Source organism: Heloderma suspectum, chromosome 9 (genome assembly GCF_057233095.1).
Source record: "Heloderma suspectum isolate Gila_16-S chromosome 9, 16-S_ref, whole genome shotgun sequence".
NCBI classification, from domain to species: Eukaryota; Metazoa; Chordata; class Lepidosauria; order Squamata; family Helodermatidae; genus Heloderma; species Heloderma suspectum.
The window spans coordinates 24850810-24875311 of NC_139466.1; the positions used below are offsets into that span (position 1 = coordinate 24850810).

Consider the following 24502-nt stretch of genomic DNA (forward strand, 5'->3'; position numbering starts at 1 on the left):
CCAGGGAGGGCTGAGAAAGACCCCAATCTGGAGAGCCATTACCCATTGTTGTGGACACTTAAGCTAGATATAGTGGTCTGACTTGGTATAAAGAAGGTTCCTGTGATCAGGTAAAGAGCTGCAGATCAACAGTAGAGCACATGCTTGGCACAAAGAAGGTCACAGGTTCAATCCACAGCATCTCTAGGTAGGGCTGGAAAAGACTCTTGCGTGAAACCTTGGGAGTTGCTGCCAGTCAGTATAGACAAAACTGAACTACATGGACCAATGGTCTCACTTGATATAGGGAAGCTTCCTATGTTCCTAAGGAGGAACATAGGATTCCATACATGCATTTAGGTGTGAGGTTGGAAGACACTGGTAACATATATTAATGTACCTACTCAAGTCCCACTGTAATGAATGGAGGAGGATGTGCAGCAGCACTGGGGCTGTCTCTCCGAAAACGGCTGTTGATAAAAACTACAGACACAAACCTATTTCAGTTGACAAGCAAACCCACATAGGCATATTTAACCAAACACTTATTTTCCATTTTTATTCAATAATTGCCTTTAATACTAAAATGCAATAGATCCTTGAAGCAGAGAAATAAAAATCACATCAAAGTGGGGAAAACAAAGTTTGCATCAATTTTTTGTTTGTTTTGTTTAAGAAAAAAAAAGGAGAAACAACGTGTCAGGTACACCATTCTTTTGAAACAGAGTTGTAATAATTTAATAAAGCTGCTTTATCATTTTCATAAAATAGACAGCATGGTGATTCTTTCCCCCGCCCCCATTTTTCCCTGTTTACAATGATTCAATCACTGTGAAAATGTACATAACATATATATCAGCATATACAAGTTTTGTTCTTCGTTATTATCAGCAACAGAGACACTGTGAGGAAGCCGCGTGTACCCAAGACCCGCTGAAATCTTTCCTCTGTTCGGCGGGCAGCACAGTGTCAATGGCATCATGATGTGTCTCTTGTTCTCCTTTGCTGTAGGACTTCAAATATTTCCGCAACTTTAGACCTTAACCTTTGATTTGCGCCAGGTGGCATCCACCGCTGAAAAAGAGAAGCTAGCGCCAGGTCAGCTCTTTGTCATAAAGATTACAAGCTCCCAGCTTGAATCAGCTGAACGTCAGCTGATGCCAGTAACAAAATCCGTTTTCACCAATGCCACAGTGAAAATGTTGCTGGGTTCCTTCGCTAAAGTGAACGTAACTTCTACGTTGGATCAACAATTATCTAAAGCTGCAAAGGCAGCTGTACCAACATGATAATCAGTTTTCCCCATTGATCAACAAATGAAGTTTCCATTTGTGATTAGGTTCTTTTCTTTTCCTCTCCAAGAGTAATTTCAAATATCAATTGGACTGCATGTTCTTTACAACTTGTTTCCTATTTGGAAAAAAAATTAAAAAGCAAAACGTAATTCACTTCTGCACAATGTGTATGATCACAGGCCATTTCCAGCGTCACAATAAAACAAGGGGAATGGCAACAGCCTCATCTTGACAATACAGTAAAATGCTCATGTTCATCCCAACCATGAATCATCTTTTACCAGCCCTTTCCACACTACTCCCTTTGTCAATTTCATTCAAGCAACAATGACAACAACAAAAATGGATTTCCCTGGGAGGAAGACATCTCATTTGACTCATGAAAGGGACTGCCCAAAGACTGGTCTGGCAAATCAAGGCAAAGATGGGTTTTCATTTTTTCTAAAATGAGCAACCTGTAAATTCACTCCTGTTATCGGTATCTTTGGAGCCAGATATTCAGAGAATAGGCATTGATTAAATTACAACCGTGCATAGAAAGCATTGCTGGAAATCAAATCCTTATTATACCTGACAGAAAAATACTAAACCAATTCAAAAGGTAAGCAAAGGAAGATTGACAGGAGGAAACATTTTGGAGGAGGAGGAGGGAAGGAGACCTAGCATGTTAAAATGGCTTTCCTGAATTGAAATTACAGAGCGATGAAAGAAACATTTGTAATCCTGTCTTTCATCAAGCCAATGATAGATGGTTCAGGCTGTACACACTCTTCAGAGGTCACAGGCAGCCCTTACATGTGTAAACTGGCCCATTCATTTCCAAAGAATTTGCCCAGAAATCTGTGTCCTCCATTGAAATGAAGAAGCCCTTGCTGCTGGAGAGCTTCCATGCCAAGGACTGTAGCTCAGCAGTAAAGCATATGAGTTGCATGCAAAACATCCCAGCCATTTCCAGGGAAGGCTGAAAAAGACCCCTCCCTGAAGCCTTGGAGGGCTGCTGCCAGTCAGTGTATGCTAGGACTGGGCAAACTTCAAGCTTGCAAGATCTGCTTTGGGATGTTCAGGGTTTTTTTTTAACTAGAACTCCAAGGTCCACCATCTGGAGCCTGGTGCACAAGACATACGCTTACGATGAAAGTGTTCTGAGGCCAAGAATTTCTTTTGAGTACCAGAACTAAGCAGAACGCCCAGTCCTTCCATAAATCCCCTTCTGGTTACCCTGAGCTTTCTTCATTGTAGCAGTATAATTCAAGGTGGTGACAGGGAGTCATTTTGCTGCCGCTAATTTTTTTAACAATTGGGAGTCAGGAATTATGATGAAATCCTCTCCCCAGTGAGATCTGCCTGTCGCTGACATTATCATCTTCTTGGCACCAGGTTAAGACTGTCCTCTACTCTCAGGCATTTGATGGCCTATGATGGGGCTTTTTAATGTTAGTTGTTTTATCGGGTCCAGGTATTTTACTGTTGTTTTCAGCTCTTTTAAACTGTTTTTGACTGTTGAATATGAAAGGTTTTGTATTACATTGTATCATGTCGTATTTTAGGGTCTTAATTTTGATGAGCTTTGGCTATTGGACAGTACAGAAAATATAATGAATGAAATGAACTGGGAGGGGGAAATGAAAATTATTGCCCATCAACTGCAAATCACCCGAAAGTAGCTCCCGATCTACCTTCCGCCCACTCCTGGTGTACATGGTACTGAGCTATATGGATTAATTGTCTGACTCGGTATAAGGCAGCTTCCTATAAGCTTAGCACATGCGAAAAAGGGAGGGGGCTCTGGCTCAGTGGTAGAGCCCCTGCTTTGCATGCAGAAGCTCCCAGGTTCTATCCCCGGCATCTCCAGGTAGAGCTGGAAAAACTGCTGCCTGAAACCCTGGAGAGACACTGCTGCCAGTCAGTGTCTTCAGTTCCAGGCTAGATGCTCTAATGGTTTAAACACCTGATGTTCCTAAAGTGGCTAAACTGGAGTGTGTGAATGTACGTGCATGGTTCGTGTCACTAAACTGTAAGTGTGAGTGTGACCACTATCAAGACAGTTGGTGCCGTTTGATGGCACCATTCGCTTGTTCATGGGTAGGTAGCCTCCTTCCCAACATGTTATTGGCATGGTCAGAGGCATCCATCTTTTATGCACGGGCAGGCACACGCCACAGGAAGCATATCACTAGGCCTGCACTGAGCTGGATTGGGGCCAGCATCTTTTCATCCTAGCACCCTCAAAATGGAAGAAATCCAATTTAAGGAGGAAGAAGAATTTTAAGAACATAAGAGCCCTGCTGGATCAGACCAAGGCTCCATCTAGTCCACCATTCTGTTCACACAGTGGCCAATCAGCTGTCAACCAGGAACCCATAAGCAGGACATGAATGCAACAGCACCCTCCCACCCATGTTCCCCAGCAACTGGTGTACATAGGCTCACTGCCTCTGGTACTGAAGGTAGCACATAGCCATCATGACTAGTAGCCATTGATAGCCTTCTCCTCCAGGACATTTGTAGGCCCCGCACAGAAATTTCCCTGCAATGTCCAGCAGTGTTGGCAAAAGGAGCTCTGCCACTCTGTCACCGGGGGGGAAGCAAATTTGGAGGGTCCAGAGGCCCTATTTCCAGCCCTTGGAACCCACTGGGGGTTGCACACACATCCCCATCACTGCCAAACGTGCAGCTGAATTTCACTGGCAATTTGGTGGCAAGAAAGAAGGAGCTTTTTCACTTTAACTCATGGCATGTGGCAAGGACGCAGCTTGTTTTAAAGCAAAATCAAGCTGCTGGGAAGTCCCAAGGGAGTTCAACTTCACATTAAAACAAGGTGCACACTCCCTGTGCACCTTGTTTTAAAGTGAGAATGTGGGTGTTTTTTCTCACCGATGCCACGCACCACTGAAACTCAGTGGCAACTTGACGGTGCAACGGCACTTTTGGGGTGGGGTGGGGCCACAAAAAAGGACAGGTGGTGAATGCAGCCCATAAGTTGTGTGGTGCCCACCTCTGCCCTGCCTGCATAGCATTGGTCCATGTTGTCTACCTCCCGAATGAATGCCTTTCAATCATCTCAGTGTAAGACTCCAGAGCTGCTTCGGACATTATGGACCCCCCCCCCCCCGCTGCTTCCACATCATGGCGTCCCAACACAAGGGTCCTGACTTTTGTAAACCATACAACACCTCTACAGCCACCCCTGTCCCAAATGCAGAGGGTTTCTTTATTCCAGCTATATCCATAGATCAAGCCCCTCAATGAATCATGTTTCAAAGAGTTAGTCATACGCTGCAGCAATTAAAGCAGGCTTGATTCCATTACACATTTTTTTCTTTTCTTTTTTAAAGAAAACTCCAAATTACCAGCCAAATAAAAACACCCTGACAGTCTATAAATTAGAGAACTGCATGTAAAAGCACAACGCCGAGCCCTATCCATTTTCTCCACCTTTTTTTCTAAAGAAAAGAAATTACTCCAGCTTATTTGATTTCCAAGACGATAAAGATTGGAGGCTGTTTTCCTGTAGCCATTTTTTTAATTTAAATAAATCAAAAGTGACTAAAAATGTTTTTTTTTATATCAAGATTGGTTAGATCCAGGAAGATTGTTTCTCTAGAAACCATTATTTTCCGTTGATTGGCAGAGCAAGTGTTGAAACAGCAATGTATTTCCTTCCCAGTGATCTCTGGACTCTCAGAAGTATGTTCTAGGGCAGAAAAATCCTATCACATGCAGGGTTACTAACAGGCACAATAGCCAAACCCGTGTTTCCAGCACCATCTGGAAAAAAATCCAGTGGGGAAGAAAACAAGATTCTATTCAATTCAATGGAATTTATCCCTCCTCTTTTCCAAAATGTTTCTTACAGGGCTGGGGAGTTTGTTACCCTATCTGTGTGATGGGGCAAACTCAAAATTTCAGATACGTGCATAGTTTGGAGCCAAACAACATAGGTAATAGTTATGTGCTGGGGGGAATAAAGGTTCACCAATAGGTTTGCTTTGAATGGAAGGTACATTCACTTGGATCTGCACCCTTGTTTGATTTAAGGCACAATCCTATGCATATTTAGTCAGGAAAAAGCCCTACAACTCCCAGCATGCCCCAACAAGCCATGCTGGCTGGGGCATGTGGGAGTTGTAGGACGTTTTTCTGTCTAAACATGCATAGGATCACACCCTTAGGCTGCAATCCTACAGCATACTTACTAGGGAGTAACACCCCATTTAAGTACAGTGCATCTTACTTAAGTGTAGACATGCATAGAATTGCTTGGCCAGTCTGCTTGTTCTTTGCTGTCCATTTTCTGTTGCTTACTTCTGCTACTTTCACAATGCGCAGAGAAAACAGAACAAACACCGGCTCTCAAAAACCCAACCAATGGGGATGTACAAATCCACATGCATGCAGACACAGAGAGTGGACTCATATGTTTGCGCTCACTTTTACAAGGGGATAGTTCATACAACTGCTCTGCTTCTGGATGTTTGCTTCCTCCCCCACACCCTTGGTCTGGCATGGGACAAATGGGTTGTCTGAAAAGTTTAGAAAATGTGACATTGAGGTGTGCTGGAACACACTAATATGCCACAAGAGTAACCACCCACAGAGGAGGCTGCCCTGTGGTGTCTCTACTTGCCTAACTGTGCTGGCTTCCTCCAACCTCATACGATCAGCTTCTGCTGTGGGGCAGATAATTGTACCACGTCCTTGCAGGAGCTGTGACTGGATCAGTCATTGCCAATGCAGGGACCAAACGAGATTCCCTTCCTTCCAAGGAGGTTCCCCATTGTGTTTCTGAAAGAGTTGCTGCTCTGCACTTGCTTGCTTCTAAACAGGAGACATTTCCAGAAGAGATTCCTACGAATGCTAATTAGAAGGGGCGGCCACCAATTTTCTTACACACTTTAAGAGTCAGCCTCTGGGGGAGGGGGGCTAAGGGTTAAAGTGCAAGTTCGATATAATTTGGGAGCGGGGAACATATTTCAATAGCCATGAGCAAAGGCCCCCTTTGCTGGAGCCATTGTGAACCTGCTGCATGCCATTGTGGCACATGCTTGAAATAAAACCATTCAGATGACTCATCCCCCATCCTGAGAAAGTAGGTGGCCATCTGAACTGTGCCCACATGATTAAGACTGGGAGACACTGATTTGAGACTAATGCATCCAAGGAGAAAGCTAACTTGCAACAGCAAGGCCCCATTTATATGTGATGTGGGTCACAAAGCCCTTACCTGTGTATGCAGACCAGGCTGACACATGTGAATGGACTTAGCACATTCATTGCCCAAGTCTCATATAATATTAGGATGCCAGTGGTATAACTACCTGGGCTTCTGATCAAAGGCATGTCAATGCTACATAAAAATGGGACAATGCAAGCAGTAATTAAGTGCATTTAAATGTTATGGGACGCTCATAGAATGCTTACATAGGTACGGATTTTGCCTGTGACATGCAACACACATTAATTGGGCCTCAAAATCATTCCATCATTCCAGGTTCTAGATAAGTTTTTTAAAAATAGGGAAGATCTACACATAGAAATCAATATATAGTCTTGGAGAAATAATGCCACATAGTTCCTTGAGACTGCAAGAAAAAGAAGGGGGGAAAGGAAATTGATCTCATAAAAATTTCAACACAGCACGTCGAACAACTGCAAATGAGATGCTAGAATAACCCCTAAATGACCTGGGGAAGAAATGTTGCACAGCAGTGGAGAAAGACAGAATGTGGGAGAATCTGGCAGAATGACAAGGAGCTGTGACAAGACTGACTCTAAATTTTGCAGTTTCCCAAGTTTTAGATTGTTTGTTTGTAGAAAACAATCCCCCCACCCATGAAAAGGAAACAATAAACTTGAAAACCTTTTCCATCACTAGACATACAGGAATTTGCAATATCGAATACGATAATAGTACAGAGAAGCATGTGGCAGCAAAAGGTCTCTAAAGGCAGGGGTGGTTCATAGCAAAAGAGCAACTTCTTAAAAGTACGGATTAGGCCTTGGGTACATGGCAAGTCACACAAAACTCACTGGCCACAAACCATAGCTCCACGGGGCTCTGGTATACATGTGGAGATGATGAGCCACATTGACATCTCCAAACTTGCGTGTACTGGGGTGTCCCCATGTCACACATCAGAGCCCCCACAAGTGCACCAGAGCTGTTGGATTGGGAGAATCCCAGTTTGCAGTTGCACCATGAAAAATGGACACCCCATGTTCTAACTTAGGGGGCATATCAAGGTAAGTAAAAGAGAGTACTTAAACCAAGAGTGTGTGGTTGTGGAGTGGGGTGGGGTGGAATGGGGTTGTTTAAATTATTTTTAGATTCCATTCTTCATAAAGAATGGAATTTCACATTAGAGTTTTTGAGCTACAAAAATAGATAAATGCAAAATACTTTGTCAATAATACTTCCATCAACCAAATGGCCACCACCCCTGCCATGGGAAAAATGGACATGCTGTGCTAGTTTTGCTTCGACAAACACCCCTGCCCCCTGTTGAACCAAGTGGGATTGTCACATTAACGATAGCTTCATTTTTTTAATATAAACAATACATTTAGGGAAAGCTCTTAAATACAGCAAATTTGTGAAACCATCAGTAAGCTGTTCAAAACAATACACACGTCCGGGGACTGTCGTTTCTTCCCAACCACAGTGCTGCTTACAGTACTATGTCTTTTAGCCTCTTCACACCAGGTGAGTCTTTCTCTCTACATTCTTGCAGAAGAGGGTTAATCTCATGCATTACGTTTTCGCTGTCCGCACCCCTTGGCTCCGCTTCTGTGGGCCGCGAAGGGCCATTGTTTACAAACGGCTCCAGGTCACGATTTGCCGGGCAGTGCATTATGTTGTAGGACACTGATGGTTTGCTAGACAAGGGGCTCTTCAAGTGGATGGGTGATTTGATGGGACTGACAGCTTCACAGCCGTTCCCTGCCTCCCGGACTGCACCATTGACCTTTGGGCTACAGATGGGCGGATCCACTGTTCTTTTACCTTTCAAGTTGGCCGGGCCCCGCTCCTCAGGGACGGGTTCACTCCCGTCTTTGCCAAATGTGGCAAAAGTTCTCTTTGTGCTACAGTCTTCATAAAGCTCTGTATCCACAGTTGTAGCTTCTATAGAGAGCGACATGACATTCCTTCCATGCTCGGGGGACTTTGCTCGGCTGGGGACAGGGTTCCGTGGCATCCAGCATCGGTCTGAATGACCAAGGATCCGACACTCTTCCCGGCAATGAAATCCTTCACTCTGATCTATGGAGAGAAGACAAAAAAAAGGGCTTATGATCTCATGAGCTGTTGCATTCTGATCCAAAACATTTACTTGCAGAGGTTCGGTTCCAAGACCTATTGCCAAAGGAAACTACAAGATCCCACAACATCAATAAATCACATGTTTATTGCACATATATCCCACAATACTTCCATGCTGGAAATCAAGGTCATGTCCACAGGGTTCTCAAGCAGTTTCCCATCTAGGTACTAACAAGACCCAGATGTGCTTACTTTCAGCAAGAGTCTCTGCCTTCAGAGATGGTCCTGGAAAGGAATAGAAGGTCTATTCACCCCACAGTCTTAAACTGGCTTAAGCTCCATGCCCTTTCTCCAGGGAACCCTAGGAATTATATTTCTTTGTGGTAGTAAATGGTGGAATGTGGCCATTCAGTGAAGACAATCAAGCAGCTTGCATGATTTGAGCCAGCTGCAGCAGTGCCTGGTGTGGTCTTACATTACTGTTTCATCAAGGGCTTTTTGGAAATACACCTTGTGCTCCAATAAATTAACTAGTCTTTGAGGGCATAATTACACCACAGACCAGGTGTTCTTTGATGGCATAACTACATCAACTTAGTGCCTTCCAGATGTTTTGGACAGTAACTCCCATCAGCCCCAACCACCATGGGCAATGGCCAGGGACGATAGGAGCTACAGTCCAAAACATCTGGAGGGCATCAGGCTGAGGACGCCTGCCACAGACCAACTGGCTCAACAGTCATTAGACAATCCTTGGGGTTGCAATTCTACTGTAACCCCAATGGAAATCAAATGGAAATCAAATGGAAGTCAAATGGAAATCAATGGAAATTAAATGGAAATCAATGGTAATTGAATGGAAATCAATCAAAATTAAATTGAAATCAATGGAGAGCAAATTGAAAGCAATGGAAATTGAATGGAAATCAATCAAAATTAAATTGAAAGCAATGGAAAGCAAATGGAAAGCAATGGAAAGCAAATGGAAAGCAATGGAAATTAAATGGAAATTAAATGGAAATCAATCAATGGCCATACCCCTTCCCCCCGCCCAACGGCCAGTCGTTTGGTGGTTTCCTGCCTTTTGTGCATTTCCCCCCCCCCCATTCCAAAAGGTTGAAATGCCTCTCCTAAGGTCTTACTGGCAGTAAGAGCTTTAAGCTAAAATTTCCTGGTATTTTTGCCCTCCTTTTTTGCCACTGGCCACACCCCTTTTTGTTTTTGGTCCCACCCACCAATGGAATGCAGCCCCCACGAACTTCTCCAGAACAGAATTCAGTCCTCAGGCTGTAAAAGGTTCAACACCCTTGCTGTAAGGGCTGAGGGAGGGATCTGCAAGAAATAATTATCAGCATCCTTATCAAAAGCCAATCCCAAGGACAGAGCGGCATAAAAATGCCCTATATTGGTAATGTAGAATTGCCCAGAGAACTGAGGATTTGCGTCTTTTTAATCCCATTTAAACAACTCTTCTTTTCTATAACAAGCAGTAGCAGGAGACATTTGTGAAGTGACATTTTAAAAGGGCTGTTTTTATCACAACGGCTTCTCTCCCCCCAATCCCCCCCACCTCACGAACACACTTCTATTATTATTTTAACAGGCTGAAGTTCAACCTCCAACAGACTAGGTGTCGTTTGGAATTTCTGCTGCTGTTGCTGCTCCTGTCAGAAACAAAAAGCTGAAGGGAAACAAGTTACAATGGGAAATAAATTAAACCACGTTCAGCCCGCGTACCCAGCTGCGTGGAGTCAGCATTTTCTTATTCCTGATGGCAGTGCTAAAAGGCACAGAGCTTTAAACCTTGCTCAGTATGAGATATCCAAGTATAGACTCCACAACAGGCGATTAATTTTGCTGGCTGCTCTTTTTACCTTTTCGTTGATTTCTTCTTGATTTCTTACAGAATTGCAGAGATGTTTGCACATCCCCCTAGCTGCTGCTGGGGGCCGATGCAACACTTCTTATACATGCAGGATGCAGCCAGATCTTAACTCATGATAGCTGGTGTGGCACTAACAAAGGGGCAACTGGACAATATTTGTTTTACTGACAGCTAGGGATGCATAAATTGTATAATATCCATTCTGGCTGTGTTTCCCGGATTGTCAGTCACCTTTCTTTCCATCGTCCGCCCATCAATGGAATTGGGGGGGAGGTGTCCAAATTTGCACAAATGCGATTTTGTGCAAATTTGCCCATGCAAATGCACAAATTTCCTCAAAATGCACATTTTCATGCTTTAGCCTATGGGGAAACTGTGCATTTTTAGCCAAACTTTTTTTTTATTTTGTGTATTTTTCTATGACAAAATTTGCACAAAATTTGGGAGAGTTAGAAAGTTGAAGTCTGCAAGTCTGCGGAATCCACCTGGCAGGAGAAATGCCAATCTGCTGTGGAATCCATGGGTCAGAGCCATGAAAATCTGAACTCATCTGGTTCTATTAAGGATTTTTCTGACATCCCTACTGGCAGCACAATCAGATGCATGTCTTCTCGGATGTAAGCCTCACTGAACTCAACAGGGCTTACTCCCGGGTAAATGGCTATAGCCTGAGGGCCAAATAGCTTCCAGGCAAACATGTCAGAAGGCATATGCCACAGGCCACATATCACTAGTGGGTCAGGCCATATATCAAAGCAGGCTGGGCCACACCAGTGCTGACATGTGGTCCCCGACATTTGTCCAGAACCCATTTATACACTCATGCACAAACAATCACACTGTCTCTCTCTCCCCCTCACACACACACACACACACACACGCACACACCTCATTCTTGAAAATTTCCCCATTGCAGAAAGACTTTTTAAAAAAGCCTCCATTGGCACTAATGGAGGCTTTTTAAAATCCTGACTGTAGCCGGGGAGGGGCAATTTTTTGAAGGGGGGATCACAGCATTGAGGAAAGAGTGTTAGCCCTCCCCTCCAGAACAGCAAATCCCCCAACCAAAATATGTCGCTTGTGCTACAATTAAGCCTTTTAAAAGAACTGGAATTCTTAGAATTCCAAACATGGCATGGTGGGTGAGCACTTTGCAGATCTGCAGAGATCAGAGATTTTCAGTGGGAAAAATGCTTATCTCTGATCTGCTGCTGATGAGAGATTTTTTAAAAATAGGCTATTGGGGCGAGAGAGGCTGGGGTAGGGATGTGGCCTGGGGAGATGGGGCAGGTCCTAGGGAGAACATGGTAGGTTCGATGAGGCCCCTCATGGGCCATGTTTGGCCAGAGGGCCAGAGGTTCCCCATCCCTAGTATAGAGGATTGAGCCTACGTATATAGGCGGTATGATTTGTGCAAGCACGGTCATGGCGATCACACAGCTCACAGTGGTTGCTTGTACTACCTCCCATGTGGAGGTGGCAGTTCATATAACCGGTGCTTCCATGTGGCCCCAACTGGGTTAGCAGCCAACCAGTGGGCTCCTGCAGACAACCACACGGGGGCTGCCAAATGTCTGAACCAGGCCAAGCTCCTGAAGTGGTATCAGTACAATGATTCACAGGAAGACAAAATGGAACTTGGAACCAAGATCTGAAACAGAGCAGGCAGCATCATCAAGCGGGTTTGCTGCAATTCCACCAAAAAGCTTGTTGGAGTCACAATAAAAGGCCCACCTATCACACTCAGACCTTGAAGGTGAAAGGCAGACAGGCATAACATTTTTAGAGCAGTGGGAGATGACTGGGAAGCAGCACTGCCGCTGCCTTCAGTCCAAATATACCTTTCCTCTCTGGGGTCAAGCTCTAGAGAGGGAAATGGTTCTGTAATTTTGCAGCAGAAGCTGGCTGTGAAGAGAGCTGATTAGCTTGTGCCTGTAATGTCACCAAGAAACCTCTTCCCGAATCCCCAGAGCAGTTACGTACTTTAAAGATATATATTTTATTCTTTTTAATTAATAAGACAACAAATGGACAGACAAATACACATGCAACTGCTAAAACGTATTGTCTTAGAGGCAGGGAGTCTGCCTGAACCATCAGGGGAGGGTTTAACCCTGGTGGCTGCACCAGTATTCGATTTGCTGGTATGGCTGACTGGCATTCAAATGGTAAAGCCCAGAAGAAGCTGGGCTCACACCATAACTTTACAGGCCCTCTGTAAGCTTCTTTTAATATTGTATCAGTCTTCATCCTGAGACATAGCAACATGGCCCAACATGGGAGAACCACAGCTCAATGGCAGAGCACATGATCTTCATGCAGACGTTCCAGATTCAATTCCTGGCATCTCCACTTAAAAAGATCTCAAGTAGCATGTGATAGAAAAGGCTTCTGCCCAAGGGTCTGGAAAGCCACTGCCAGTGAGAGTAAACAATACCGGACGAGATGAACGAAGAGTTGGACCTAGTCTAAGGAAGCTTCCTATGTTCCTATTTGGCTGAGACAGAACCCATTCCACAGGTCCATACCAGTTCTTGCCTACAATTTCCTTCGCTGGAATTCAGCAGACCCTTGGAACAAATGCTTTTGCCTTTAATTAGCCACCTCCTAGCTCCCGTTCACTTTCCTTCTTTTCTCAAGCAAGACAAAACAGGGACAGAAAAGAGTTAATGCTAAGCAAACACAGTGGAATCGCACCTTCAGGGGATGATGTATTGAACACCCCACGCACACACGCCCCTAGTGGTGACCCAGCCAAGGTTTCACATCACCCTTCCCTCTCCCCAGACTGTCTGAGGACAGTTCATTTAGATGCCTCGTTCGTCTGGGTATGCAACTCCTGCTTTTCAGCTCCATTTGTATTTCCACCACATTCTAGTGCAAAAAGGGGGGGGGCTGATAAAAATTCTCAGCACATAACACAATGCAGCAAAAAAAAAAAAGAACAGCTTTAGCACTTACAGGGAATTGGCAGAAAAGCAAAGCTTAAGGTAGTCACAGGGAGAGGGGGGAAGAATAGCAAGAGAGAAAAGAACAAACTGGTTGGAATCCTGCATCTCAAATGTCCTCCTCTCCAGCACAGCCATCCTTACGTACAAGAGACAATTGCAAGTGAATATGTTGGAAGTCTGGGTTTTGGTGCACCTGTTTGTCCTCAGCAAATGACACTGCAAGCCATACTCATGCACGCACACACGCACACACATACACACCAGCCTGTCCTAGGAAGTGTTTAAACACCGATGCCCTTAACATGTTGGCTTTGTTCCTTTCAACGATTTGAGTAAAAATAAAGGATTAAGTGTTGTTATCTTCTTCACAGTAGAACAGTGTGGAACACCTTAATGAAATGATTTCCACATAAGCGTGGGATTTGGTATCGCATGCAGAAATCAGCATCTGGATCATCATTTTAATTTTATTTTTAGAAAGCAAGCTCCTAGTCATTATGACTGCGAAGACAAGCTCAAAAGCCTATGGGCAAATCTCCAAACTCAGAGGGTTTCCAGTGGTGAAGAGGGGTTCTGTGGTGCCCTGCATTGCTCCTCCCCATGAGTAGCAGAAGCTGAGTTCATTATGCAAAATACTGATTCATGCTTCATTCGTGCTTCTTTGCATAATTTATGCAGGTTGCAGAAGTCTGCATTTTATTTTTGGTGCATATTTATTTATTTATTTATTTATTTATTAAATTTATTAATCGCCCATCTGACTGGTCACCCAGCCACTCTGGGCGATGTACAACCCCCATAAAACAATTTAAAACAATAAAATTTTACCATAATTTTTTTTTTTTTAAATACCCTAACCCACCCCAAATGCCTGCCTGAACAACCACGTTTTTAATGCACGACGGAAGCTCATTAAAGAGGGGGCATGACGGAGTTCCCTAGGGAGGGAGTTCCACAGAGTGGGGGCCACCACAGAGAAGGCCATCTCCCTCGTCCCCACCAGTCTAGCTGTCCTGGCTGATGGGACAGAGAGAAGGCCATCTGAGGCTGATCTTGTTAAGCGGCCTGTCTGGTGTAGCTGGAGGCGCTCCTTAAGATAGGCTGGGCCGGAACCATATAGGGTTTTAAAGGTCAAAACCAACACCTTGAATTGAAGCATAGCTTGGGTTACCTCTGTAACCCAAGTTTTTAACCTCTGGTTTTTAGTTCTAGTGAAAGAACAACTAACAACATCCAGGTGTACCAAGCAGGAGACCAACATTTTGTGGAATAAGGAAGAATTGATGATACTATATAACACAGCCATGCTTTCAGTCACGCACAAGAATCTAACTACATTCACTCCTATTGCCTAGGGAGGCACATGACTCTCTCCCTGACCCCAGTTAGACAGATGCAAGCTCTGGTACCCATCTCTTGTCCAATGGTGGCTTACCCAGAGCTAGGGATGTTGAAGAAATCCTTTTGGGGGGTAGAGTTTGATGGGCTTTCTAGGGTTGGCCCACAGGACTTGGTTTCAATTCCTGCTGTGGTGCCCACCTCGATCTGCAGCGAATTGGGCCAGTTCACAAATTTTGGGGGAATTTTACACAAGTTTTGGGAAGGTTCTGCAATTTGCCCAAATTCCTGAGGAATTTGCGCAAATCACAGTAATTTTTTCCAAATTATGGCCAGATTTGTGGAAATTATGGCCAAATCCAAGTAATTTGCACAAATTTGGCCATGATATGCACAAATGTGGCCACAATTTGCACAAATGGCTCAGACATTTGTGCAAATTGCTCACAAATTTGCACAAATTGCAGAACCTTCCAAAACGTGCAAAAAAGCACCCGGCATTCAAGGGCAGCCCACAGGTCTGCTCATAGGCACAACATGACTCGTACACGCTGCAGAACTCTGTCGAACCAAAAAAGAACCAGATTTTCCAGTGACAGACATCCCTACCCAGAGCCCTTGCTGCATTTATGCATCTTTGCTTGTTCCCAGCCTACTGCAGCACTATGGTTTTTAACATTCAGAAATTAACTGTAAAGATAGAAAATCCCTAGCTCCTGCCCCTGAACAGCTGATGTTATGGGGAAGGTGGGGGGGGTGTCTTATGGGGTGAGCACAATGCGCCAATGGCCAACCAAACTTCCGTTAGCATGTGACAGTATGGAGAAACAACATGGCCGCTCAGATACACAACACATCCTTAAGGACTACAGTTATCAGGACCATAGCCCAAAGGACCCCCCGTCCCATCCCACCCACCTCAGGCATTTTCCAAGCCTCTTCCCTGATAGTGTTTTTTTTAGGGAAAAAACAGGCCAAGTTCTACCCAACTGCTCAGAGAAGTAAACTTGCCTCTGTTCTCCGGTGCTCCAGCCAATTAAGAGAAAGGCATTCAACAGGCACTAGGCACTTGCTTTACATTTTATACATTTTAATTGGATGATGATGATGATTTTACCATTATCACATTTATATATTGCCTTTTTTCATCTTTCAAGGAACCCAAGGTGGAATATGTGGTCCCCCTGCTGTCCATTTTATCTTGACTGTGCGGTGGGTTAGGCCAACAGGCAGCGATAGGCCCAAAATCACCCAGTGTGCATCATGGCCAAGTGGGGACTAGAACCCAGATCTCCTGAGACGTAGTCCAACACTATAGCCACTACACCACACTGGCTTTTTATTTAACACAATTAAACACCGTTCAATCTAGTGCTGTTGTGAAATGTGATTTTCCGACACACACATACACACACACACTTTTTGCAGCCCATTAGAGGCATTTCCGCTATTTTCAGGGGGGAATTTGGGGCTTGAGGAGAGACACACTAGCACCTCCCTGTTGCTGCCGCCAGTGACTGTTTTTAATTTGTTGTTCCAAGCCGTTTGGGGAAAACAACAAAGGCGGCCCACAGCAGTGGTCAGTTTGCGGGAGTGTTGATGAAAGTTGCTCCCCCACCCCAAAATTCCTCATCACCACTCCAGAGGGAAAAGAGGGGAAACAGTTTCACCCTCTTGTTTTTCTAAACCTCCCAAAATCTGTGCCAAACGTTCGACATTTCACAGGTTCCGCCCAGCACTACTTTAAACATATTATAGGCTACCTGTATTTAGGTTCCAGATGTTCAACATCAATTCATCACCCAGATGTGCCTTCAGGCTCCCTCTGCAGGATGGTCATGTGCCCTGCTTTACAAAGGCCAGTCCTCTATTTGAAGGGATGTCTGGTCCAAGCTCAGTTTAAAGATAACAAACCACAAGAGGAGAGAGCAGCCTTCAAATCAGCCATTAGTCAACCTAGTTCACACCTGGACAGCTGCCTGAGCATTCACACAGGTTACCTGGTAAATCTTCCCCACTATGGTGAAATGTCTTGGATCGCTATTTAAACTATAGTAACAATTTCTAAATTTACATCTATACCTAACAATTAGCGAACACAAATGTTATGCAAATCAACATCCTCTTCTGTCGTCCTTTTGGATGAGGCATGTCTTCTCTTTGGGTGATGTGGAAATGACCCTCTCTCAGACCTGGCTTTTATACACAGCAACGGTGAACTCTTGCATTTCTAAAGATGGCCGGGGCCTTGAGGAATTTGTTCATCAAGACTTCACACCTGGATCAAAGGCTGAGAGCAGGCACACTGGTCACAGTCTTCTCAACTATGGTGAAATATATTGTATTTCTATTTCAATTATAGCCATTATTTCTAAATTTGCACCCGTAGATCTAAATTAGCATACGCACACTTGATGCAAATCAGTGTCATCCTTGATTGTTTCTTTGGGGGACCAGACCTATTTTGCGTGCGTATGGATCGATACTGAATCTTTACCCGCCTTTGCTTTTGATAAAGTCAAGCAGATGTTTAAAGAGAGAGAGAAAAAACCTTTATTCCAAGTGGTTGGATCTGATTACAATCTCCCAGATGTCTTATTCTTATATAGTGGTACCCACTATATAAGATGTCATTTGGTCTGGAGAGCTACCTGATAACTCTTACTGTGCCCCCCCCCTTAAGAAAATCATTCACAGCATTACACTTTCAAAGTATGCCCTCTGCCTTTTTGGAGGGGAGATTTGATAACACTACAGTCCATGAAAAGCTTTGTATTTGTGGGTCTGGGGAGGCCTAAGATGTCCCTCACTATTTACTAAGATGCTCCCTCTATGACCATCCGAGGCATACGTTTCTCACTATTTTTCTCTGGTGCCTGTCAAATAGACCCTTTTCAGATCAGATCTGTGGCCTTCTTTCTGGCGTTGATGTTGTCCCTACTGTCCAGGTAGCAAAATTACCCTTGGCAGCAAGGAAAATACACTCCAACTCCCAAAAGGCTTAGGGGGGAGTTCCTGTTGGATATGTATGTGTGTATGCATATATAAATATGTGGCTGTACTGTGTGTGTGTGTTTTTTTCCTTTTATGTATATTGTGGTGGCCTATGACTCCAAGCAATAAAGTTAGTACTACTACTATTTCTTTGAGGGGGGAGTGACACATCTCCTGGTTTGGGGACAATGCTTAGTGGCCACCTACAGCCTGCGATGGTGGCATGGGGACTGGGGGGGGAGAGAAAGACATAAAGCCTATTTGGGTATTAATTTCCCTCATGTGCACTGTGTGAGGAAGAGTAGATTCCTAAAAGTGCAATCCTATGCATGTTTAGACAGAAAAAAACTCCTACAACTCCAAGCATGGCTGGCTGGGGAATGTTGGGAGTTGTAGGACTTTTTCCGTGTAAACATGCATAGGATTGCGCCCTAAATCACATGGGAGGGCGCTACACAAGGACAGCAGATTTGCCAACTGCAGGTCATCACCTTACAAGTCATGCAGGACGTTTAGAATAGCAACAGAGGGGGCTGAGCTAGTGGACTCAGGGTGGCCATGTGTCCTCTTTTACAGAGGACTGTCCTCTGTTTGAAGGATAGTCCTGTCCAAGTCCGGTTTAAAGACGAAGAACCATAAGAACTGTTGCTCATCAAGAGTTAGCTCCTGGACAGTCGATTCAACAGGCAGACACGCATGTCAGTTGGTCACAGTCTTCCACACGAGGGTGAGATGGACTATCTTTACTTTACTTTATTTATTACATTTATGTCCCAGCTTTTTTCCTCTTGCAAGGAACCGAAGGAGGCTTACACGGTCTTCCTCCTCTCCATTTTATCCTCATGACAACCCTGTGAGGTAGGTTAGGCCGAGAGTCAGTGACTGGCCCAAAGTCACCCAGTGTGCTTCATGGCTGAGCAGAGACTAGAACTCGGATCTCCCGAGTTCCACTCCAACACTCTAACTGCTACACCACACTGGCTCTCAATATTTATATATTTGAATTATAATAATTGTTTCTACATTTGCATCGACACATATAAACTAGCACATGCACATTTTATGCAAACCAGTGTTCACTTTTATCCTCTTTTTTTTGGTGATGCACTTCCTCTTCTTTGCCGCTTCATAAGTGGCCACCTTACGCTCATCCCAACTCTCCCTGTGTCACGTGGGGGGCTTAGAACAACTGAATAGGGCTACGGTCAAAAGTTGAAAATAATCCCAGTCATGTCTGAAAACTCCCCAAGCCAGACAACTCTGGCATAAATATCCTTCACTCTGAGAAGTACAAGAAGCCACCCCGAGTGAATTTTTTTTTCAAGCCACCTCTGTTCTCCCATCAGGGGACCATTGCAAAGGCAACTCATAACAATCCCTGACCACAGACACGTTGTGTGTCTGTATTGATTCGAAAAGGCCTGAGCTGAGAAGCTTTCAGACAGGCGGGCTGGCTGTGGAGCAGCCAGATTTGCTCTCCCGAATGTCTGAGGTAAACAGAGGAACGAGGATCCCTGGTGCTTATTCATCTGCATCAAAACTTGGAATGGAGCCTGCGCAAAAGGGAGGCAGAACGATCAGGCGGACAAGGGGGCAGAAAGCTCGGTGTGAAAGAGACCCTGAGACAAAATTGTGGCAATTCACTGAGAAGACGCCGAAGCAGCGTTGATGGGAAGCGGCAAGCAAATGGGGGTCGGCAGGAGGGAAAAAATCACGACAGAACTGCCCCGGGTAAGGCCCAGAGTGCGTGCTGAGCTCAGCTGCCTGACTCCGGCAGCTCCCCTTGGTTTCAGCATATTTACAGAAGTCTATTACAGAAACACATTACTAGCTCCCTGGGTAAGCTGCGGAAGAAGGAGCAGCATGGGGAGCTATTTTGCCAACTTAATGCTACACCAGGTAGGCTTTAGTGTGTGTGTTTAAAGCCTCTAATTCACACAAGCAGAGGGGGATTTAAACTGGAGCCAGAGGTGAAATGCCCAAACCAGTTTTGAGGCCCATGGTTTGCAGCTCCCGGTTCACGTTAGCAGAGAGGTTTTTGTTTTCTGTGCAGGGGGGAAGCTGAAGAGGAGAGCAGAGCACAGTTTTGGTTTTGATTGTAACTTTTATTTATCTCATTAAAAAAAAAAAACCCCTCCCAGGAGCATGTGGGCTGATCCTATGCATATTTTCTGAGATGCAAGCGCCCCACTAAGTTCAGTGAGGCTTACTCCTAAGCAAATGTGCATCGGATTGCCACCCTACAGTGGCATGCATGCTTCTCCCTGCCTAACTTTATCCTCACAACAACCCTGTACCACAACAACCAGTAGGCCAGTTTTCATCAGTTAGGAAAAGGGGACAGGAAAATTTCCTGATATGTATACAGGTCATTAGGAAAGTGCACATCAAACCAACTTTGGTCCATACGTTCCATAAGAGTCACAGGGCTCAAGGTGCATTTCAACATAAGGGTATTGAAAAATGATTTAAGATTGAGCCTAATTGCAGGACTGGCCCCGAATCTCTTCAATTAGCACCGAGTCTTTTGTTTGCACCTTCTCTTGATCACATAACCATCAGGGAGTGGATCGCCTTTGGGTTCTACGCCTAAAGGGCTGAGGCTTTTTGCTTAAGGCAGGGGTGTGGAAACCCTTTCAGCCCAGGGGCCAAATTCATTTTTGGGGAAGCTCTCAGGGGACACATTCCAGTGGTGGGCAGGGCCAAAGGCAAAGGGGTCAGAGTCAGAAATACAAGAAAAATACCAGCATACTGTAGCTTAAAGCTCTTAGTGCCAGGAGCTAAGCCTTCAGAGAGGTATTTCAATCTTTAGGACTGGGGGAGAAAACTGCAAAAAGAAAAAAGAAAAAACAGGAAACCACCAAATTATCTGTAAGCAAGGGAAAGGGTATGTGGCTAGGGGAAGAGGGAATAGCTATCCCAGAGAGCTGGATTCTCTCCTCCAAATGACTTTGTCAACTGACTCAAACTACCTGTCACTCACTCTGCCTCCACCCACCATTCCATCACACTCCCCTACAGCTCATCATTCTTCCCCTCATTCTTCCATCACATGACCCATCGCTATCTTGTCCACACACTGCATATGTACATACTTTGCCTATCTCTCTAATAAATCACATATATGTGTTTTTTAATTGTATTTATTATTACATTTATATCCTGCCTTTTCCCCTCTTGCAAGGAACCCACGGTGGCTTACGTGGTCCTCCTCGTCTCCACTGTATCCTCATGACAACTCTGTGAGGTAGGTTGGGCTGAGAGCCAGTGACTGGCCCAAAGTCACCCAGTGAGCTTCATGACTGAGTGGGGACTAGAACCGAGATCTCCTGACTCCAGTCCAACACTCTAACTGCTACACCACAGTGGTCCTCCTTAGACCTTGACTCATCATCTCTTTTCTCCTTCCCCCTAATTGTCCTTAGTCCTGCCATGACGCATCATGATTTTAGGTTAAAGATCCCAACACCTGTCATTTGCATACATGTGTGTATTGCCATGGACTTGTAGACAAGGACATGTGGTAACACATCTGAAACAAGGGGGAAGGGCATTCATTGATGTATATATGGCTATCATTCAAATTGCAAATGCAGAAGGAGGCACTAGCCATGCTTGCTATGGAGCTAGAAGAGCAGACTGTGAATTCTTGTTTCATATTGTGTGGTGTAGAGCCAATGTGGTATAGTAGTTACAGCATTGGAATAGGACTGGGAGATCTAGGTTCTAGTCCCCACTCAGCCATGAAGCTCTCACTAAGTGACTTTGGGGGCAGTCACTGACTCTCAGCCTAACCTACCTCACAGGGTTGTTGTGAGTATAAAATGGAGAAGAGGAGTATCATGTATACCCCCTTGGGCTCCTTGGAGGAAAGGCAGGATATAAATCTAACAAACCAACAAATCTTACATCTGTCTTCATCCTGACATGGAAAGGGAGAGCAAAGTGCCCCACTCCAAATATGCATCAGTGGGCATTTGGATCCCATGCGACCTTCTATTTCCCATTCCCAGATCACGAATGCAGATTCACGGTAGCCTGGCACAACAAGAAAACAGATTGAAAGTCTGACCCATTCAGCTCTCCAAGCAATTGAATTATCGCCGACAGGATCTCCAGCACCAGCCATGGAGGCAAAGTTGAAACGTAGTGAGGTTCAAGTGTTTGGGGATTTAATATCTCTGATAAATGCTCCCATGACATGTATGGTTATGCAGCCTGGGTAATCACAATAGACCCCAGAACTTCTACTTTTCAGAGAGAAGCACAATTCATTCCAATCTATGTCAGAGCGGTTTGGGAGAGGTGCATTAAGTAGAAGCCATTTGGACTCTTACATCCAGAGAGGGAACTGAAGCAGTGGGGTCTCTCCAGAATGGAAGGGGGGGGGGAACAGGAAGAAAAGAGGAGAGAAAAGAGAAGTCTACCTAAGACTGAGCATCTTTGATGAAAGCAACAGACAAATCTGTTTCTACTAAGAGCTTAAAGCAAACCAGACTTCAACTGTGTAAACTACCTAAGCAAACTACTACATGCTTTATTAGCAAACTACCACATGCCTTACTAGCAGTACATTCTGCTCAACCACTTGCACTCAAAAAAGCTGCACTAAGAATTAGTAAAGTCAGAGACAAAAAGAGCCCCTAATTAGCCAGGGGCTCTGATTTTCTCTGAGTTTGCTTCAGCCTCTTTCGTTATATAAGTCAGAGATGGAAGCACATTCAAAGGCTAGTATATCTCCCAATAACTGATTGTGATGCATTTAATGTAGGGATGATGGAGAAATCCATTTGCGGGGTGGGCTTTGATGTGTTTTCCTAGGCTCCCCCCCCCCCAACTTCATTTCAGTTCCCACTGCAGCACCTGGATTGATCTGCAGTGAATTGGGCCAGTTTGCAGATTTTTCTGGGAATCTTGCATGTTTTTTTCTGAAGGTTCTGCGATTTACACAAATTCCTGAGTAATTTGTGCTCATTACACAAATTACACTGAATTTGCGTAACTTGGATGATTTTGGCTGAAATTTGCACAATTCAGCCATAACTTGCACAAATTCTCAGAAATTTCTGCAAATTGTAAAACCTTCAGAAAAAATGTGCAAAAGCATTCCTAGAGTTTGGGGAACAGCCCACATCTCAGCTTGCAGATGCAAACCGAGTTGTTCACACCACGGAGCTCTGTTGAGCCCAAAAAAACCAGATTTCCCAGCAACCGACATTCCTAGTTTAATGTCTCCTTAGAAGGTGCAAGCATCTGAAGTGGGCGATATATGCACTGGGCTAGATCCTGTATCCTGGTAATTCAGAGGTCAATTTGGATTTGCAATGGTAAATCACAGATAAACCAGAAATAAGAATATAGGTTTTAAACAAAGGGGAGAACTAGTCACACAATCTTTAGGCAGTGGCAAAAAGCCACCATATACACAATTTGTTGGTGATGGGGTGGGGGGAATTACTCCAACAAGGAGCAAAAATGCTTGCCTATTCAAAGTGAAGCCAATGCTATTCAAGAAAGCATTACCCTCTCTCTCAACAGCTTCGTTTGCCCTTGGTGATGATGTCACACAGCCAAATCTGATTGGCTTCATAGCACTATGACAGAATGACGTTCACTATGTAATTCCCAATTGGCTGAGATCACCCATGTGATTGGGAAAAGGAATATCCAGGGGAAGGGGGGGGATGTCTGAAGCATCAGCAGAAAGGGGAAATGGCAACAGTGAACAGGACAAAAAATAAAGGAGAGTTCCACTCTTAAAGGTGGCCTAGAAATCATTTAAAAATAAATAAAGGCAATCATGTAAGTTAGGGCTTTTAAGGATCATTCCTCCCTAAAAGTGCTACCTTGGATCCAAAAAGTAAAATATGCAAAGATTTGGTGCAGCCCTCTTCTTTGTATACTGAAACCTCACCCCCGGCCACTGGAAAACCTGCTCATCCTATCTGTGAGTCCTGCAATGTCATCAACCATTGATCACCTGCTTCCAGATGAATCTCATCAGCCACAGGAAGAGATAGGAAGCTGCCTATCCTGTCTCTTCATCCATCTTAGCCTAGTTCCATGTATTTGGACTGGCAGTAATGCTCCAGAGTCTCATGCAGATGGTTTCCACATCACCATTGCTAGCTGATCCTTTTCCAACTGGAAATGCCAGGGGCTGAACCTGGGAACATCTGGATGCAAAGGCTAGAACCTTGCTTTGAAAACAAAAACCAGAGATCCTCAAAATGCTGGTCAAATCTGGTGTGCCTTTGGTAATCATGTCCCACAATTAGTATGGTGCCATGCCTAGGTACATGCAAACAGCGTGGTGGCGGGGGGGATTTTCATTTCATAACCTTCCTGGAAGCTAATACATTTTATAGCAGTTTCAATCCTTTCTCATTGCAACAAAGGAAAGCTTAGTTCCAGACAAATTAAAAGTAAATTGATTGCCTTAGGGGAATGTATTCAAATATCACTTTTCCATGTTAGAAATCTCTTACCCTAAAACACTGAGAAAGGGAAAGAGAGAGAACAAACTGCAGAAACGGCATAGAAACAGCAAATCATTAAGTCCCTGTTTGCAAAACTGGGTAGTAGCAGGGGGAATATCAAACTTAAAATAAAATGTAAATATGTCACTGGGGTGCAGGCCTAACATTTGTGCCTGAATTTATGAATAATAAATATGAATAAATAGTAAACATAAAGGGATCAAATATTGCTTTCAGTGTTCACCCACATTTATCCGTCTCTTCCAGACAGCATCTAGATGGAAACTTTACATTTTGATTCATGAGGCCAAAGTGAGGGC

At 44.4% G+C, this 24502-nt stretch overlaps 1 protein-coding gene across 2 annotated transcripts in view; it reads right to left on the reverse strand.

Moving 5' to 3' along the window:
- Positions 1 to 520: 520 nt before the first annotated feature.
- Positions 521 to 24502, reverse strand: part of PCDH19 (protocadherin 19) — a 167006-nt gene continuing 143024 nt past the window's right edge. The window contains exon 5 of one of the 2 annotated variants that reach the window (XM_084813819.1): positions 521 to 8535. In XM_084813819.1, the coding sequence (XP_084669945.1) occupies positions 7943 to 8535 (593 nt within the window). In that variant the 3' untranslated portion in view covers positions 521 to 7942. The remainder of the gene's footprint in view (positions 8536 to 24502) is intronic. The other variant, XM_084813821.1, reaches the window with a different exon arrangement.